Source organism: Mustelus asterias, chromosome 1, assembly GCF_964213995.1.
Source record: "Mustelus asterias chromosome 1, sMusAst1.hap1.1, whole genome shotgun sequence".
In the NCBI taxonomy this organism is placed as follows: Eukaryota; Metazoa; Chordata; class Chondrichthyes; order Carcharhiniformes; family Triakidae; genus Mustelus; species Mustelus asterias.
In genome coordinates, this window is record NC_135801.1 from 105,158,319 (window position 1) to 105,177,711 (window position 19,393).

At 42.2% G+C, this 19,393-nt stretch overlaps 1 protein-coding gene across 3 annotated transcripts in view; it reads left to right on the forward strand.

The window, feature by feature from the left end:
- Positions 1-19,393, forward strand: part of LOC144495708 (kelch-like protein 5) — a 122,116-nt gene that overhangs the window by 39,669 nt on the left and 63,054 nt on the right. For 2 of the 3 annotated variants that reach the window (XM_078216066.1, XM_078216057.1), the window contains 3 exons: positions 12,488-12,673; positions 13,354-13,490; positions 17,331-17,527. In XM_078216066.1, coding sequence (XP_078072192.1) covers positions 12,531-12,673; positions 13,354-13,490; positions 17,331-17,527 — 477 coding nt within the window. In that variant the 5' untranslated portion in view covers positions 12,488-12,530. The remainder of the gene's footprint in view (positions 1-12,487; positions 12,674-13,353; positions 13,491-17,330; positions 17,528-19,393) is intronic. The other variant, XM_078216074.1, reaches the window with a different exon arrangement.

The window sequence follows — 19,393 nt, forward strand, 5'->3', positions numbered from 1 at the left end:
GGGGGCAGGGAATTCATATGGTGTTCGTGGAAGTGGAAATGACTAGGGTTGGGAAGCATTTTCCGATCGGGGCCATTGTGATCTCCTGGACTCGTTTCGATCGCCTCAGGGGGTCGGAGAGGAATTTCCCAGATTTTTTTTCCCCATATTGGCCCTGGGGTTTTTCACTCTGGGTTTTCGCCTCTCCCTGGAGATCACATGGTCTGGAATGGGGGGGTGGGGGTGAGTTAATAGGTTGTAATGAACAAAGCATCGTAGCTGTGAGGGACAGCTCGGTGGATAGGATATTGGTATGTAGATAGGCTGGAAAATTGGGCGGGGATCCTGGATTCAGGATTCAATCCTGGACCGGGGAGCGGCGCGGGCTTGGAGGGCCGAAGGGCCTGTTCCTGTGCTGTATTGTTCTTTGTTCTTTGTTCTTTATTACTGGGAGTTTACTAAGGGCCCCCAAAGAGAAAGTGGGAAATAAAGGAGCAGATATATAGACGATTCACTGAGGTATGTAAGAATAATAATCGGATAATTATACTGGGCGATTTCAACTTCCTCAACATAAATTGGAATAGCCATAGTGTAAAGGTATTAGAGGGGGTGGATTTCTTGAAATGTATTCAGGGGAGTTTTTGTATTTTTTTTAATATAGAAGGCCCAACAAGAGGTGGAGCAGTGCTGGATCTGGTTCTGGGAAATGAAGCTGGACAAGTGTTCAATGTGGCAGTGGGGGAGCATTTAATAATAGCAACACAAATGTTCAAGTTTGTTATGGACAAGGAAAGAGGTGGTCTGCAAAGAATGGCTTTGAATTGGGGGAAGGTAGATTTTATTAAAATAAGGCAGGATCTGGCCATAGTTGACTAGGAACGGCTCCTTGTGGGAAAATCTACAGCGAAGCGTGGGCGGCATTCAAAATGGGGAGAGTACAGGTCTAACATGTTCCCAAGGAGGGAAATGTAGGAGCAATAAGTTCAGGAACCCTGAATGTCTAGGCCAATTCAGGACTGGATAAGGAAGAAGAGAAAGGCTTTTAGCAAGTCCAATGGGAACAATTCAGCTGTGGCCCTAGAGGAATATAGAAAGTGCAAGAGGGAATTTAAGAAAGCAATTAGAAGAGCAGAAAGTGGGCATGAAAAAGGACTTTCGAACAAGAACAGGGAGAATCCTAAGATATTCTATAAATACGTTAAGGGGAAGAGGTTAACCAAGGAAAAAGGAGGGTCCAAAAGGAGGGCAGTTGGTGTGTGAAGCCGCAGGACATTAGAAGGGTGCTAAATGAATACTTCTGATCAGTCTTCACTCAGGAGAAGGAAAAAGATGGAGTAAGTGCCAAAGGACTGGAGGACAGCTAATGTGGTTCCACTTTTCAAGAAGTGTGGTAGGGATGAACCAGGGAATACAGACCAGTGAGTCTCACGTCAGTGGTAGGGAAACTATTGGAGAAAATCCTGAAGGAGAGAACTGATCTCCACTTGGAAAGGTATGGGTCGGTTAGGGGAACATCACAAAGTTCAGTGCTGGATCCCTTATTGTTTGTTATATACATAAATGATATAGATAAGAATGTGAGGGGAATGATAATTAAGTTTGTAGATGACACCAAGATTAGTAGGGTGATTAATAGTGAAGAAGATGGTTGTAGGTTACAGGAAGATATAGATGGGTTGGTCAGATGTGCAGAGCAGTGCCAGATGATATTTCACCCTAAGTGCGAGGCTGTGCACTTTAGAAGCAGTACCAGGACAAGGGAGTAGTTAATGAATGGCAGCACACTGGGAATCTCAAAGGATCAGGTGGATCTTGAGTACTTATTCACAGATCTCTGAAGGTGGCAGAGCAAGTGAATAGATTAGTTAAGAAGGCATATGGGACACTTGCTTTTGTCAGTTGTGGTATAGAGTATAAGAGCAGGGAATTAATGTTGGAGCTATACAAACATTGGTTAGGCCACAGTTGGAGTACTGTGTGCAGTTCTGGTCACCTCACTAAAAGAAGAATGTGATTGCATTAGAGGGGTGCAGGGGAGATTCACCAGAACGTTGCTTGGGATGGTACATTTGAGCTATACGGAGAAACTGGATAGGCTTGGATTGTTTTCTTCAGAGCAGAGAAAGCTGAGAGGGGATGTGATTGAGGTGTATAAGTTTGAGGGTGAACAGTTGGAAGATTTTTCCCAGGGCAGAAATAACAATTACAAGGGGGCACAAGTTCAAGATAAGAGGGAAAAGGTTCAGTGGAGATGTGCGGGGCAAGTTTTTTTACACAGAGGGTGGTGGGGCCTGGAATGCACTGCCAAAAAGGGCGGCACGGTAGCACAGTGGTTAGCACTGCTACTTCACAGCTCCAGGGACCTGGGTTCGATTCCCGGCTTGGGTCACTGTCTGTGTGGAGTTTGCACATTCTCCTCGTGTCTGCGTGGGTTTCCTCCGGGTGCTCCGGTTTCCTCCCACAGTCCAAAGATGTGCGGGTTAGGTTGATTGGCCATGCTAAAATTGCCCCTTAGCGTCCTGGGATGCGTAGGTTAGAGGGATTAGTGGGTAAAATATGTAGGGATATGGGGGTAGGGCCTGGGTGGGATTGTGGTCGGTGCAGACTCGATGGGCCGAATGGCCTCTTTCTGTGCTGTAGGGTTTCTAAGATTCTAAGTGAGGTGGTTGAGGCAGTTACGTTAGCCACATTTAAGACTTATCTTGATAGGCATATGAACAAACGGAGAATAGAGGGATATGAGTAGTTGGTCTAGATAGATAAACGTGATCGGCGCAGGCTTGGAGGGCCAAAGGGCCTGTTCCTGTGCTGTATTGCTCTTTGTTCTTTGGATCAAGTTGGATCCTCAAATTATTGTGTCTAAGACTGGACACTTTTCATATCAAGTGGACATGAGGGATGAATTGTTTGTAAACATGTGAACCACTTGAGGAGTAGAGAGGCAATGCAGCAGTCAGTGTTGCCATCAAGAAATGTTTTTGAAACCGTAAGCACCGAAATATGTGGTCAACATGTTATCAACATAGCTGATGTCTCCATGGAAGCATATAGTGATTAATCGCTGGTGCCAGAAGCAGTATCTGTTCTTGTAGTTCCTGTTGGTGTTGATCCTGTGGAAACATCTCAGACTATAAAACTACACTACTCTACGAGGAACAGTAAGCCCCCTCAAAGATTCTATTTATAATTGCCCAACTTCATCTATATAATGTTTGGTTAGTATTTAGGATGGAATGAATTAGTTATTGAAGATTGTATAAAGGACTTAAAGGGGGAGGTGATTGTCCCTTTAAGGGAAAAACAGCAGAGTAAGGATCACTTGGTCTGGGTGACCAATTGGGACTCGGTGTGAAATCACCCCATGATGGAAGGGACTCTTAGGCAGAAACACTTTGGGAGCTAAATACAGCCATGAAACTTATTGTACAATTCCTATTAATAAATACCTTTTAGTGTTCACTAATGAAGTCTGTGAAAGCACATCTTTACAACTGTACAGGGCATTGAGACTGCACTTCAAGTACTGTGTACATGGTCACCATAAGGAGGACATACTTGCATTGGATGCAGTCCAGAGAAGGTTTATTAGGCTGATTTTTGGGATGAGGTTTGTTTTATGAGAAAAGATTGAGCAAGTTAGGCCGAAACTCATTGGAGTTCAGAAGAATGTGAGGTGATCTTATTGAAACATAAAATATTCTAAGGGGGCTTGATAAAGTAAGTGCTGAGGGCACTTTTCCCCTTTGTGGGATAATCTGGAACCTGGGGTCATAGTTTAAAAATAGAGGGGCTCCCATTTAAGAGGGAATGAGAAGAATTTCTTCTCCCAGGAGGTCATTAGTGTTTAGATTTCTGTTCCCCAACGAAGAGTGGAGGCTGTGCATTGAATATATTTAAAGCTGAATTAGAGAGATTTTTGATTAATAAGGGAGTCAATGGTTTTAGGGGTCAGGCAGGAAAGTGGTGTTAAGGCCACAATCAGATCAACCGTGATCTTATTGAGTGGTGGAGCAGGCTCAAAGGCTCAACTGCCTACTTCTGCTCCTATTTCTTATGTTGATTTATTATATTTTCTCGCTCCCTAGAGATAAACCTCCACTCATTCCCATCCCTCCTGTAGCATGAAAGGATTAGAAATTTGCCTTTCAATCGTGTATGTGTCTCTCATCCCATGCTACAGTGCATTGCAGTAGCAGTGTGCTCTACCATGTCCTCTCTACCTCATTCTTAAGAAATGTTTTAAATGCAGGGAACGATATCATCAAAATAACTTGTACTCACGAAGCATCTTGAACACATCTGCCTTGAATTTTAATTCAGTTTATTTAATCAGAATGTTAAAAGGGTAACCATGCCAATTTCAGAGCTCTCAGCATTTTTCCCTTGCTGTGATAAGACCCATTTAGGTCAGTCTGTACTTGAATGCAGGATAAAGCCAGTACTTAACAATCTTAGCTTTAAGGAGTTTTTTTTTTGTTTTAAGCATAAATGCCATGTCCAGAGCACATTTAGGACATTGTATGAATATTAAATTGGTTGTACCATGTGGTGTTTGTAAGAGGGCATTTCAGCAGGTTAAATTTGCTAATGGATTTTACTTCTTATTTGTGGTGCATGGTTTTCTTTCAGAGAGTGATGGCTAGAACGTGAGGAAATTTTCAACCAGCAGTGTACTGGTAAAATTATTTTAGATTTGTTTAGTTCAGGTACATTGGATATAAAATTAAAGAATATTACCATTGCTTTGTAGAAACAACACAGGCAAATGAAAAGTAATGAATGCAATTCTGTCAAATTAATTATTTTACTGGCGCGTGATGGCATCTTAGCTAAATGAATTGTAAACAAATGTAATTGTATATTTAACAGTACCAAAATTCAGAGCAAACAGAACATATTGTCATAATTAATTTCCAATGAGACAAAAGGATGAAGAAATTTGAGGAATTGACCTCTCTTAATAAAGTGTCAATTTAATGACAGTTTATTGCACTGAATGATTGTTGCAAGCACAGTTAAATAATGGGAGATTTTTAATGCTGCCCACTTTATTGCTAGTGTCAATGCTAATGAATGAACAGGGAAAACATATAACTGGGTGAGCAGACCTTGGACCTCTTCCTTTCCCAATGCGCGCTCCAGGTAGGCCACATTTTAAGGGCAGAATAATCACCCTTCTTGTGCAATACCCTCTAAGAATTTAACTCTCATCATATTGACCCATTGGACCAGATTTTCTCCTTTGAGTCAAGAATCACAACTTGTGGCATTTCTTGATGTTGCTTTTCCATCTCTGTATAAACTGCTTGTGTCATTTTATTCCTGGATTTGGGGTCAGGCTTCAATTGGGGCCACTACCTCCAGAAGAAGGTCCAAGTGGGAACAGAGGTGGATGGAAAAGGCCCACCTTCTTTCACTGGGGCATCAGGCAATTTCTATTCATGACTGTTAGACCCTTAGCCCTCTCTCCTCACCTCTCTCACACACCCACTCACTACCATGTCCCCTCCGCCCCACAATGCTCCTTCATATTTATTATGGCCCCTCCATGCCCACATGCTCCATGGATACGCCTGAAGCATCCTCCATGCCTACTCATCGAGTATTCACTATGGACAGAATTCAAGAGCACTATTATAACATGGGGAGGTCTTTGAAATACCTGTGAAACTGTCAAAACAAAGAATCGTCCATTCAACGGTCTGTTCAAAATACTTACGCTGAAGTGCTCACAGATCTGCCAAAATAAACAAACAGTCTTTCAAAAACCATTTCAAAGAAACCCAATTCTATTAAATACTCATAAAACTGTCAATAAAACAAAGCACACAGCATAAGCAACACCTGCTGAGCTAAATCCATTAGTGGGGTTTGGAACTCAGCCAAATATTCATTGTGAGATTACATTGTACTGCTGTATAAACAAACCCTCAAACTGAATACAATAGAAATTTCAAAGTTAACTGAACAGATGACTAGCAATCTGGTCCTTTTTTTTCAAAGGGAACAGATGGGTTTTGAATCAAAGAAGTCAAGTATCTATTCAGTATTTTCAAAGGCTCGATTTTAAATCAATGGAGTTAAATATCCAGGGGTATAAGACCATAAGACATAGGAGCGGAAGTAAGGCCATTCGGCCCATCGAGTCCACTCCACCATTCAATCATGGTTGATTTCAACTCCATTTACCCGCTCTCTCCCCATAGCCCTTAATTCCTCGAGAAATCAAGAATTTATCAATTTCTGTCTTGAAGACGCTCAACGTCTCGGCCTCCACAGCCCTCTGTGGCAATGAATTCCACAGACCCACCACTCTCTGGCTGAAGAAATTTCTCCTCATCTCTGTTCTAAAGTGACTCCCTTTTATTCTAAGGCTGTGCCCCCACGTCCTAGTCTCCCCTGTTAATGGAAACAACTTCCCTACGTCCATCCTATCTAAGCCGTTCATTATCTTGTAAGTTTCTATCAGATCTCCCCTCAACCTCCTAAACTCCAATGAATATAATCCCACGATCCTCAGACGTTCATCGTATGTCAGGCCTACCATTCCTGGGATCATCCGTGTGAATCTCCGCTGGACCCGCTCCAGTGCCAGTATGTCCTTCCTGAGGTGTGGGGCCCAAAATTGCTCACAGTACTCCAAATGGGGCCTAACCAGTGCTTTATAAAGCCTCAGAAGTACATCCCTGCTTTTGTATTCCAAGCCTCTTGAGATAAATGACAACATTACATTTGCTTTCCTAATTACGGACTCAACCTGCAAGTTTACCTTTAGAGAATCCTGGACTAGGACTCCCAAGTCCCTTTGCACTTTAGCATTATGAATTTTGTCACCGTTTAGAAAATAGTCCATGCCTCTATTCTTTTTTCCAAAGTGTACGACCTCGCACTTGCCCACGTTGAATTTCATCAGCCACTTCTTGGACCACTCTCCTAAACTGTCTAAATCTTTCTGCAGCCTCCCCACCTCCTCAATACTACCTGCCCCTCCACCTATCTTTGTATCATCGGCAGACTATTCGGAAGAACAGACAGGAAGGTAAGGGAGGTGGTGTAGCTCTGATATTTAAGGATGACATCAGGGCAGTAGTGAGAGATGATATAGGTTCTATGGAGAAAAAGGTTGAATCCACTTGGGTAGAAATTAGAAATAGTAAGGAGAAAAAGTCACTGAAAAGCGTATAGGCCACCAAATAATAACATCACAGTGGGGCAAGCAATAAACAAATGAATAACTGATGCATGTAAAAATGGTACAGCAATTATCATGGGGAATTTTAATCTACATGTCAATTGGCAGCCTTGAGGAGGAGTTCATAGAATGTATTCACAATAGTTTCCTCGAACAGTATGTAATAGAAGCTACGAGGGAACTCACTATCCTAGATCTGGTCCTGTGTAATGATGATGTGGAGATGCCGGCGTTGGACTGGGGTGAGCGCAGTAAGAAGTCTCTCAACACCAGGTTAAAGTCCAACAGGTTTATTTGGCAGCACAAGTTTTGTGCTGCCAAATAAGCCTGTTGGACTTTAACCTGGTGTTGTGAGACTTCTTCCTGTGTAATGAGACAGGAATAATTAATGATCTTACAGTTAGGGATCCTCCTGGAAGGAGTGATCACAGTATGGTTGAATTTAAAATACAGAAGGAGGGTGAGAAGGTGTAAAATCCAATACCGGTGTCGTGTGCTTTAACAAAAGAGACTACAATGGGATGAGAGGATGAGGGAGGAGTTGACTAAGGTAGACTGGGAGCAAAGACTTTATGGTGAGACAATTGATGAACAGTGGAGGACTTTCAAAGCAATTTTTCAGAGTGCTCAGCAAAAGTATATACCAGTGATAAGAAAGGACTGTAGGAAAAGGGACAATCGACCATGGATATGCAGCACTTTGAAACCGGCACGGTAGCACAGTGGTTAGCACTGCTGCTTCACAGCTCCAGGGACCTGGGTTCAATTCCCAGCTTGGGTCACTGTCTGTGTGGAGTTTGCACATTCTCCTCGTGTCTGCGTGGGTTTCCTCCCGGTGCTCCGGTTTCCTCCCACAGTCCAAAGATGTGCAGGTTAGGTTGATTGGCCATGCTAAAAAATTGCCCTTAGTGTCCTGAGATGAGTAGGTTAGAGGGATTAGTGGGTAAAATATGTAGGGGTATGGGGGTAGGGCCTGGGTGGGATTGTGGTCGGTGCAGACTCGATGGGCCGAATGGCCTCTTTCTATGCTGTAGGGTTTCTATGATTCTATGATATCTAAGGAAATAAAGGAGGGTATCAAATCTATTAAAGGGATCAAGGGATATGGGAGGAAGTGGGGGATCAGGATATTGAATTCGATGATGAGCCATGATCAAAGTGAATGGCGGAGCAGGCTCAAAGGGCCAAATGGCCTACTCCTGCTTCCTGTTTCAATGATTCTAAATTGGAAGAAAATATATACAAAGTGGCAAAGATTAGTGGGAAACTAGAGGATTGGGAATTCTTTAAAGGTCAACAGAAAGCCACGAAAAAAGCTTTGAAGAAAAGTAAGATAGATTATGAGAGTAAGCTAGCTCAGAATATAAAAACAGACAGCAAAAGTTTCAACAAATATATAAAACAAAAAAGAGTGATTAAGGTAAACATTTATCCTTTAGAGGATGAAAAGGGGGATTTAATAACGGGAAATTAGGAAGTGGCTGAGGCATTGAACAGGTATTTTGGGTCAGTCTTCACAGTGAAAATCACAAATTAAATGCCAAAAATTGATGACAAGAAGACTATGGTAGATGAGGATCTAGAAATGATCACTAAACAGGTAGTGCTGAACAAGCTAATGGGGCTAAAGGTAGGCAACTCTCCTGGCCCTATTGGAATGCATCCCAGGGTACTAAAAGAGATGGCAAGGGAAATAGCAAATGCGCTCGTGGTAATTTACCAAAATTCGCTGGATGGACTCTGGGACGGTCCCAGCAGATTGGAAAACAGCAAATGTGACGCCACTGTTTAAAAAAGGAGGTAGACAAAAGGCGTGTAACCAAGGCTGGTTAGCTTAACTTCTGTAGTAGGGCAAATGCTTGAATCTATCATCAAGGAAGAAATAGCGAGATATCTGGATATAAATTGTCCCATTGGGAAGGCGTAGCATGGGTTCATGAAGGACAGGTCATGTTTAACTAATTTACTGGAATTTTTTGAGGACATTATGAGTGCGGTGGACAATGGGGAACCGGTGGATGTGGTGTATCTGGGTTTCCAGAAGGCATTCGACAAGGTGCCACACAAAAGTCTGCTGCATAAGATAAAGGTTGTATCACAGTTTGATATGGCTCCTGCTCTGCCCAAGACCGCAAGAAACTACAAAAGGTCGTGAATGTAGCCCAATCCATCATGCAAACCAGCCTCCCATCCATTGACTCTGTCTACACTTCCCGCTGCCCTGGCAAAGCAGCCAGCATAATTAAGGACCCCACGTAGACCAGACATTCTCTCTTCCACTTTCTCCCATCGGGAAAAAGATACAAAAGTCAGGTCACGTACCAACCGACTTGAGAACAGCTTCTTCCCTACTGCCATCAAACTTTTGAATGGACCTACCTTACATTAAGTTGATCTTTCTCTACACCCTCACTGTGACTGCAACACTGCATTGTGCACTCTCTCCTTTCCTTCTCTATGAACGCGCAAGAAACAATACTTTTCACTATATACTAATACATGTGACAATAAGTCAAATCCAATCAAAGGTGCACGGTGTTATGGGTAATGTATTAGCATGGATAGAGGATTGGTAAACAGAAAGCAAAGAGTGGGGGTAAATGGGTGTTTTTATGGTTGGCAATCAGTGACAAGTGGCGTGTCTCAGGGATCAGTGTTGGGACCGCAGTTGTTTACGATTTACATAGATGATTTGGAGTTGGGGACCAAGCGTAGTGGGACCAAGTGCAGTGTGTCAAAGTTCGCAGATGACACTAAGATGAGTGGTAGAGCATAGTGTGCAGAGAACATAAAGTCTGCCGAGGGATATAGACAATTTGAGTGGGCAAGGGTCTGACTGATGAAGTACAACGTTGGTAATTGTGAGGTCATCAATTTTGTTAGGAATAACAGCAAAATGGACTATTATTTAAATGGCAAAAAATTGCAGCATGCTGCTGTGCAGAGGGATCTGGGTGTCCTTATGTATGAATTGCAAAAAGTTGGTTTGCAGGTACAGCAGGTAATTAAGAAGGCAAATGGAATTTTGTCCTTCATTGCTAGAGGGATGGAGTTTAAAAACAGCGAGGTTATGTTGCAGCTGTATAAGGTGTTGGTGAGGCCACACCTGGAGTACTGTATACAGTTTTGGTCTCCTTACTTGAGAAAGGATGTACTGGCACGGGAGGGGGTGCAGAGGAGATTCACTAGGTTGATTCTAGAGTTGAGAGGGCTGGCTTATGAGGAAAGACTGAGTAGATTGGGACTATACTCATTGGAATCCAGAAGAATGAGGGGGAATTTTACAGAAACATAGAAAATTACAAAGGGAGGTTGGGAGGTTGCTTCCACTGGCGGGTGAAACTCGAACTAGGGGGCATGGCCTCAAAATAAGTGGGAGCAGATTTCAGACTGAGTTGAGGAAGAACTTCTTCACCCAAAGAGCTGTGAATCTGTGGAATTCCCTGCCCAGTAAAGCAGTTGAGGCTATCTTGTTGAATATTTTCAAGGCAAAGATAGCTTTTTGAACGGTAGAGGAAATAAGGGTTATGGTGAGTGGGCGGTAAGTGGAGCTGAGTCCACGAAAAGATCAGCCATGTTCTTATTGAATGGCAGAGCAGGCTCGAGGAGCCAGATAGCCTACGCCTGCTCATAGTTCTTATGTTTTTATGTAAAAAAGCACATGACCTATGACACGTTAATACTTGATTCTCCATAACGTTGAATGGAAAAGCACTGGAATGCCCATCTGAACATTTACATAATGCTGATCAATTTAATGTTCCCTTATCTTCCAAGGATAGAGCCCGATGATCAATCACTGCATTAAATATATGCTTAATGTAGCATACAGCATCTGATTATGACTATTGAAGTTTAAAATTATCTGTCAAAAGGTTCCCGACTCTACGGTAAGCTTCCTTCAAGATTCACAAACTGCCTTATTTTCACACTGGTTTTAGGAACCCACCAGTGTCATTGAAGATCTGAATCTTGGAGAAATTCAAAATTGAAGCAAGCATTTAGAAGACTGATGCCACCTTGGGGTGTGTGCATCAGTTTGCAACCTGCCGTGATTCTCACACCAGTCAAAATGGTGTCAGGCATGAATTGGCTGGGAAATGCCTCCATTTTCAGCCACCAGAGTCAGGATGGCAAAATCTGGTCAATTGGCTCCATTTTTATATGTAGCGTTTTAAGTAGAAGGCCTTTTGCATGTGCTGCTATTTGGTTGTAGTCTTTTATGCAACTTTGTAGTGCCATTATTTTCACCTGCACCTTGTTGACTATTGGAATTTAAATTCCCACAACCAAAATCTTGAAAATGAATTTACCTTTTTGTTGGTTGGCATTGGAAGATGAATAGAAAGATCTAAAGTGGCATGACAGTTCATTTATCATACCGTTCATGTCTACAGCCCAAGGTGTGCCTTTATAGATGCATCTACCAATTAATATCAGCAGAGAAAAAGTACTAGAGGAACTCGAGGGACTAAAATCTGACAAATCCCCAGGGAAGCTGATGACCTACATCCTAAGGTTCTGAAAGAGCTACAGAGATATTGGATGCACTGGCCATGATTTTCCAAAATTCCCTCAATACTGGAATGGTCCCAGCTGATTGGAAGCTAACAAATGTAACACTGCTATTCCCACCCAGATCAAACTTAATTTATTTTCGGCCTTCCCCTGTCACCTGTCCTCCACCCTAAAAATTGAGGCTGGGTGGAAAAAGGCCCTTAGCTTGGGCAAGGGCAAAATTCCAAGGCCTGTCCGCCCCCAGCGTGAAATCCAGGTTGGGGCAGGCGGGAACCTGGAGGGAATTCCACTCCCCCCGCCTCAGAACCTGTCTGGGAGGAGAATAGAGTCTGGCCATAGTTACTCCACCGTTGGTGGCCGTGCCTTTAATTGCCTAGGCCCCTTCCTCCTTACCCTCTCTACCTCACTTTTGTTCTTTACGACACTTCTTAGAACCTACCTCTTTGAACAAGACTTTGGTCATCTGACCTATTATCTCCTTGTATGGCTCAGTATCATAACTTGTATGCTCCTCTGAAGCACCTTGGGGCATATCATTATGTCAAAGGTGCTTATATAAATATAAGTGATTGTATTTGTAATTGAATACTTTCAGAAAGTACAATTGTGATTTTTCACTATATTGCTATCTAAGAATAAGGCAGTGCAGTGTTAAGGACATTAAGAAGGTCAAAGTAATTATGCTGTGGTTAACAAACGAGAAACAGTAAAGTCTATAAATGAGGTTGCTTACTGTTTATATCTACTTTTATAATTGCAATCTATAGAGGTATTCATTATCTGGCTTCTTCACAGCAGGACTTCAAACAGCAGTCAGACCCTATCCTCATGCCACACCATGGATCCTTCTGCTCCTGAAGAGTGTTTTCAGGCATTGAACCATGCAGAACAGACCTTCAAGAAGATGGAGAACTATCTTCGACACAAGCAACTGTGTGATGTAGTGCTACTGGTTGGTGACCGGAGGATTCCAGCTCATAGGTGAATGGAAAATGTGCCAACATTTTTTTTGTGTAATTTAAATCAATGTGTCGGCTGTTTGTCAGGAAATCAATATCAAACTCTAATCACTAGAATGTGCACTAATAAAAACACTGCCTCTTTCAATCTTATAATCTATGGCACTCTACATAACAGTTGGTGATTGTTGGGAACTACAGCATATAGGCTATTTTAAAAATATAGTGAAATGCTGTTAAGAAATATGTCACCAAGAATAACAAAGGGGTTATGATTTTTTTCATCATTTTACAGAATCCACTAACAGACCAAATAGCCAGTTACAGTTTTCAGGATGTAGCTTTTTTATTCATTTCAGTAAAGGTTTGCTCAATACATCTCTTTGTAATCATCTCTTTAAAAATAAATTCGGGTCCTTTGTTCTTTTCTCAGTACGTAGTATATTTTATTTAGCTGCTGATGTGAATGGGAAAGCCACTGTGCAATGATTAAAAGAAAACATTTAACACTTGCACGTTTTCTTTCACATTAGCAGCTAGAGAAAAAAAATCTGAAAATCCCTTTAATGCTTTAGCCTAAATGACATTGTGCATTTCCGATGATGAAACACGTTATGAGTTCATAACATTCTAGATGAGCCAATGTACAGCAGCTGAAAATTATAACGGTTAGTAAGACCAGTTTTCTTCTTGTGTTCCCAGGTTGGTTCTGTCTTCAGTTTCAGACTACTTTGCTGCAATGTTCACAAATGACGTAAGGGAGGCTAAACAAGAAGAAATAAAGATTGAAGGCGTTGACTCGAATGCATTGTGGGCATTAGTTCAATATGCATATACAGGTGACTACAAACCAATCAATTACTGAATAAATAGGAAGCGTCATGTCTGTTAAATTCCAGGGCAGCACAGTGGTTAGCACTGCTGCCTCATAGCGCCAGGGACCCGGGTTTGATTCCCAGCTTGGGTCACTATCTGTGTGGAGTTTGCACGTTCTCCCTGTGTCTGCATGGGTTTCCTCCAGATGCTCCGGTTCCTCCCACATGCTGAAAGAAGTGCTGGTTAGGTGCATTGACCCGAACAGGCACCGGAGTGTGGCGACTAGGTGAATTTCACAGTAACTTCATTGCAGTGTTAATCTAAGCCTTACTTGTGACTAATAAATAAACTTTAAACTTTAGGGATCCAGGTTCGATTCCCAGCTTGGGTCATTGTCTGTGCAGAGTCTGCACGTTCTCCCATGCCTGCGTGGGTTTCCTCCAGGTGTTCCGGTTTCCTCCCACAGTCCGAAAGACATGATGGTTAGGTGGACTGGCCATGCTAAATTCTCCCTCAGTGTACCCGAACAGGTGCCGGAGTGTGGCGACTAGGGGATTTTCACAGTAACTTCATTGCAGTGTTAATGTAAGCCTACTTGTGACATTAATAAATTAACTTTGACTTTAAACTTTAACATTTTGAACTTTAAATTCCAGTGGAGAAATTTGCAAATTACATTTTCTGGATAAAATAGCTCTGCATTATTTTGTTTGACCAAAAAGCAGTTTTACACAACAAACTTAGTGCCGATAGCCTTAAATATTTGCACTAGACAAATTCAATAATGGCCTTTTTTCAAGAAGCTGAACGTGAATTTTCTTTCATGATATCAGGAAAAGGGGAGGGGGGGTGGGTAGGGGGGGGGGGGGTGTAGCCCCAATTCTCTGTCTCATGTTGCTACTCACTGAGAATAACAGGTTACAAAATCAGTCCTTAAGGGAAATCATGGTGTGACTCTCATATCTGTAAGTTTGGAAGAAGAAATTTTGTACCAATACAAGTATCCAAGGTTGGTGGATTTGTGGATAGTGATGAGGACCACCAGAGGATACAGCAGGATATAGATCAGTTGGAGACTTGGGCGGAGAGATGGCAGATAGAGTTTAATCCGGACAAATGTGAGGTAATGCATTTTGGAAGGTCTAATACAGATAGGAAATATACAGTAAATGGCAGAACCCTTAGGAGTATTGCTAAGCAAAGGGATCTGGATGTACAGGTACACAGGTCACTGAAAGTGGCAATGCAGGTGGAGAAGGTAGTCAAGAAGGCATACGGCATACTTGCCTTCATCAGCTGGGTATTGAGTTTAAAAATTGGCAAGTCATGTTGACGCTTTATAGAATCTTAGTGAGGCCGCCCTTGGAATATAGTGTTCAATTCTGGTCGCCACACTACCAGAAGGATGTGGAGGCTTTGGAGAGGGTACAGAAAAGATTTATCAGGATGTTGCCTGGTATGGAGGGCATTAGCTATGAGGAGAGGTTGGAGAAACTTGGTTTGTTCTCACTGGAGCGATGGAGGTTGAGGGGAGACCTGATAGAAGTATACAAGATTATGAGAGGCATGGACAGAGTGGATAGTCAGAAGCTTTTTCCCAGGGTGGAAGAGTCAATTACTAGGGGGCATAGGTTTAAGGTGCGAGGGGCAAGTTTTAAAAGAGATGTACGAGGCAGATCTTTTACACAGAGAGCGGTGGGTGCCTGGAACTCGTTGCCGGGGGAGGTAGTGGAAGCGGATACGGTAGTGATTTTTAAGGGGCATCTTGACAAGTACATGAATGAGATGGGAATAGAGGGATATGGTCCCCGGAAGCGTAGGGAGTTTTAGTTAAGTCGGGCAGCATGGTCGGTGCAGGCTTGGGGGGCCGAAGGGCCTGTTCCTGTGCTGTAATTTTCTTTGTTCTTTATTCTTTGTTCTGTTTAAGGAATTGTTTGATCAGACCAACAGTTTTTGAAAAATATGGCGATGTTTGAATTTTGACTTTGTACGCCATCACTCTTTACTGTCACCAGCATACAATTAACTTATGTCGTGGTATTGACTTACTGCCACTGGTAAGTTAAGATCATGCATATTGGCTATGCACTGTTCCAAATGGAGCAATCCTTAACTACATCTATAACCATGCAGATATCTTGAATGCCTAACAGCCCCCCCTGCACTACCTGAGAAACATTAAAGTTCTTTAACAGTCCAGTGAGTAATGCACAATTGGTCAATGCAGGTTAGTCAACAATTTGGATATCAAGACTTTATCAACATCAGTGGATGTAAAACTAATTTTGTTGGTAGTGCATTGGAGAACCCATGCCATCAATACAGCTCCACTCATTTAGCATTAACCATTGATCTCCCCTTGGGATTTGAACTGCATCAAATTGAGTTGCTCCCATGCTAGTGGGTGAAATTACAATACTTAAAGTAAAGTTTACAACGGACCTGACTTTCAGTTCCTCTCATGATGAATGTAACCTTAAATTGCTTAAAGAGTATCTAATGAAAATGGCCCCCAGCAATAATGTACAACAATCAACTTTCCCATAAAACATTTAAAGAATGGTGAAAAATTAATCACTTAATTTTCTTCTCTACTCCTTTACTCTTAATAACCAAGACAAATATAATCACCAAAATATGTGCCTCGATTAACATGTGCTATTCATGTAACAAGTTGAATATAGGCAACCAAATAAAATACAAAGATTTTTAAAATGATTAATTAAAATCCATTCTCAGACCAATATAATGTGTTACTGGAAAGAACCATTGACACTTTTCTCCAAAGATCTTTTTCTCTTTTCCATCCCCACTAGAACCAAAGCAAATCAGTGTGGAAGTATAAGAGATCTTTAAAGAGCCAGATATGGTAGAAAGCAAAGAGAATAGGGCATAATGGTGAATAAAAGGGAAAATAAGTTATTTGGGACAGGACACTGGCAATCAAAGCAAGCAACACACAGCAGGGAGAAGGGGGAATGTGGTGACTAAGGATGTATTGGATAGCTGGTTGAGGAAAAATCACAACTAATGAGAATGACAGAACGCATGCTCTCATATTCGCAGTAGCAAAAAAAGAAAATTAATGGCAGGAGCAAAGAGGCCATGGAATTTCTTGTTTTAAATTAGTTAAAATGATACTTAACAAAATATTATAAACTGAATAAAGTTATATAAAGAGGTTACAATAACAAATGCCAACCCTAAATTTAAAACAGCATCATATGCCTTGATTGGAAAAATAAGGCATTTCACCACCTACACCTCAAAATGTCCTTATAAATGTTTTCAGACACTTTCCTCCTACCTGTGCCATTGTACAGACATCATTGATGCTTTTGCATTGGTAAGATTCGTCCTGCATACTGCTTACATACGATAGGTTGTTTAATAGAAAACATGCTAATTCTTTTTTAAAATCTTTATTTGACTGCAGCTCTGAATTTTTCAGTGTCAAGATATCCTACAATATGAAGAAATAATCTGAAGAGGCCGTCACTAAGAAACGTGATCTAAATTTTGCATTGCATGTGCCAAAATAATTTTCATGCAGTGACAATAACATTTGGAAGATTATGCACTTTGAAAGAAAGTTATTTAATATATCAAACAATAGTTTCTTTGTATGCAATTTTCATGTTTGATGTATAAAGACAGAAAATCCTGGAAAATCTCAGGAGGTCTGACAGCATCTGTGGAGAGTGAACAGAACTAATGTCTCAATTAGCTCTGTCTTCTCTCCACAGATGCTGTCAGACCTCCTGAGATTTTCCAGCATTTTCTGTTTATGTTTTAGATTCCAGCATCCGCAGTAATTGCTTTCTTCGCAGAAGAAAATTACATAATTTGTTTTTTTTTCCTAGGTCGCCTGGAATTGAAAGAAGACAATATTGAGTGCCTATTGTCCACAGCCTGCCTCCTACAACTCTCCCAGGTTGTGGAGGCATGCTGTGGGTTCCTAATGAAACAACTTCACCCATCCAACTGCCTTGGAATTCGTTCATTTGCAGACGCACAGGGCTGCACTGACCTGCATAAAGTGGCACACAACTACACGATGGTATGTATCTAGGAGGGATGCTGCTTCACAGTCAGTAAGTATGCAATGAGTGAATCATGATTTAATGAAGGAATCATTTGTTAAAAAATTCATTTTGGAATGTGTTGATCCTTGAACAGTTTGCAAAGTGAGTATAGACAGTGCTTTGTGCTTTGGCACAATATAGTAATAATTCTAAAATATAACTAAACTTTACAATTTAAAATTAACTACTATAAACTGATATCAATCCAATTGTAACAAAATGTTGCTATAGTTATAAAATCAGAAATTCTGAGAATCATAGAATCCCTACAGTACAGAAGGAGGCCTGTAGGCTTGCACCGAGCTTGCACCTACAACAATCCCACCCTATCCCCGTAACCCCACATATTTACCCTGCTAATCCCCCAAAACTAAGATCAATTTAGCATGGCCGATCAACCTAACCCACGCATCTTTGGACTGTGGAAGGAAACTGGAGCACCTGGAGGAAACCCACACACACATGGGGAGAATGTGCAAACTCCACACAGACAGTGACCCAAGCCAGGAATCGAACCCAGGTCCCTGGCGCTGTGAGGCAGCAGTGCTAAGCGCTGTGCCACCATGCCACCCCAATTCTATTACATGTACATGAGTAAAAAGGGTTAAAATCTAAATGAAGACATAACACTGATTAAGAGGAAGAGAGAGTTGTATGAAATGTACAGGCAGCAAGGAACAGATCAGATGCTCGAGGAGTATAAAAAGTGCAAGGAGCTACTTAAGAGGGAAATCAGGAGGGCTAAAAGAAGACATGATGTTGCTTTGGCAGACAGAGTGAAGGAAAATCCAAAGAGCTTCTATAGGTATGTTAGGAGCAAAAGGATAACATAGAAACATAGAAACCCTACAGTGCAGAAGGAGGCCATTCGGCCCATCGAGTCTGCACCGACCACAATCCCACCCAGGCCCTACCCCCACATATTTTACCCGCTAATCCCTCTAACCTACGCATCCCAGGACTCTAAGGGACAATTTTTAACCTGGCCAATCAACCTAACCCGCACATCTTTGGACTGTGGGAGGAAACCGGAGCACCCGGAGGAAACCCACGCAGACACGAGGAGAATGTGCAAACTCCACACAGACAGTGACCCGAGCCGGGAATCGAACCCGGGACCCTGGAGCTGTGAAGCAGCAGTGCTAACCACTGTGCTACCGTGCCGCCCTGTGACGTGAGGGATAAAATTGGTCCTCTTGAAGACCAGAGTGGTAGACTGTGTATGGAACCAAAAGAGATGGGGGAGATACTAAATGGTTTTTTTGCACCCGTATTTACTGAGGAAACGGGCATGGAGTCTACGGAAATAGGGCAAACAGGTAGGGAGGTCATGGAACCTTTACAGATTAAAGGGGAGGAGGTGCTTGCTGTCTTGGGGCAAATCAGAGTGGATAAATCCCCAAGACCGGACAGGGTATTCCCATGGACCTTGAGGGAAGCTAGTGTTGAACTTGCAGGGGCCCCGGCAGACATATTTGAAATATCAGTTTTCACGGGGGAGGTGCCGGATGATTCGAGGGTGGCTCATTTTGTTCCATTGTTTAAAAAAAGGTTCCAAAAGAAATCCGGGAAATTATAGGCCAGTAAGTTTGACGTCGGTGGTGGGCAAGTTATTGGAAGGTGTGATAGGATCTACAAATATTTGGATAGACAGGGACGTATTAGGGAGAGTCAACATGGCTTTGTGCTTGGTAAGTCATGTTTGACCAATCTATTAGAGTTTTTCAAGGAGGTTACCAGGAAAGTGGATGAAGGGAAGGCGGTGGATGTTGTCTACCTGGATTTCAGCAAGGCCTTTGACAAGGTCCCTCATGGGAGGTTAGTTAGGAAGGTTCAGTCGC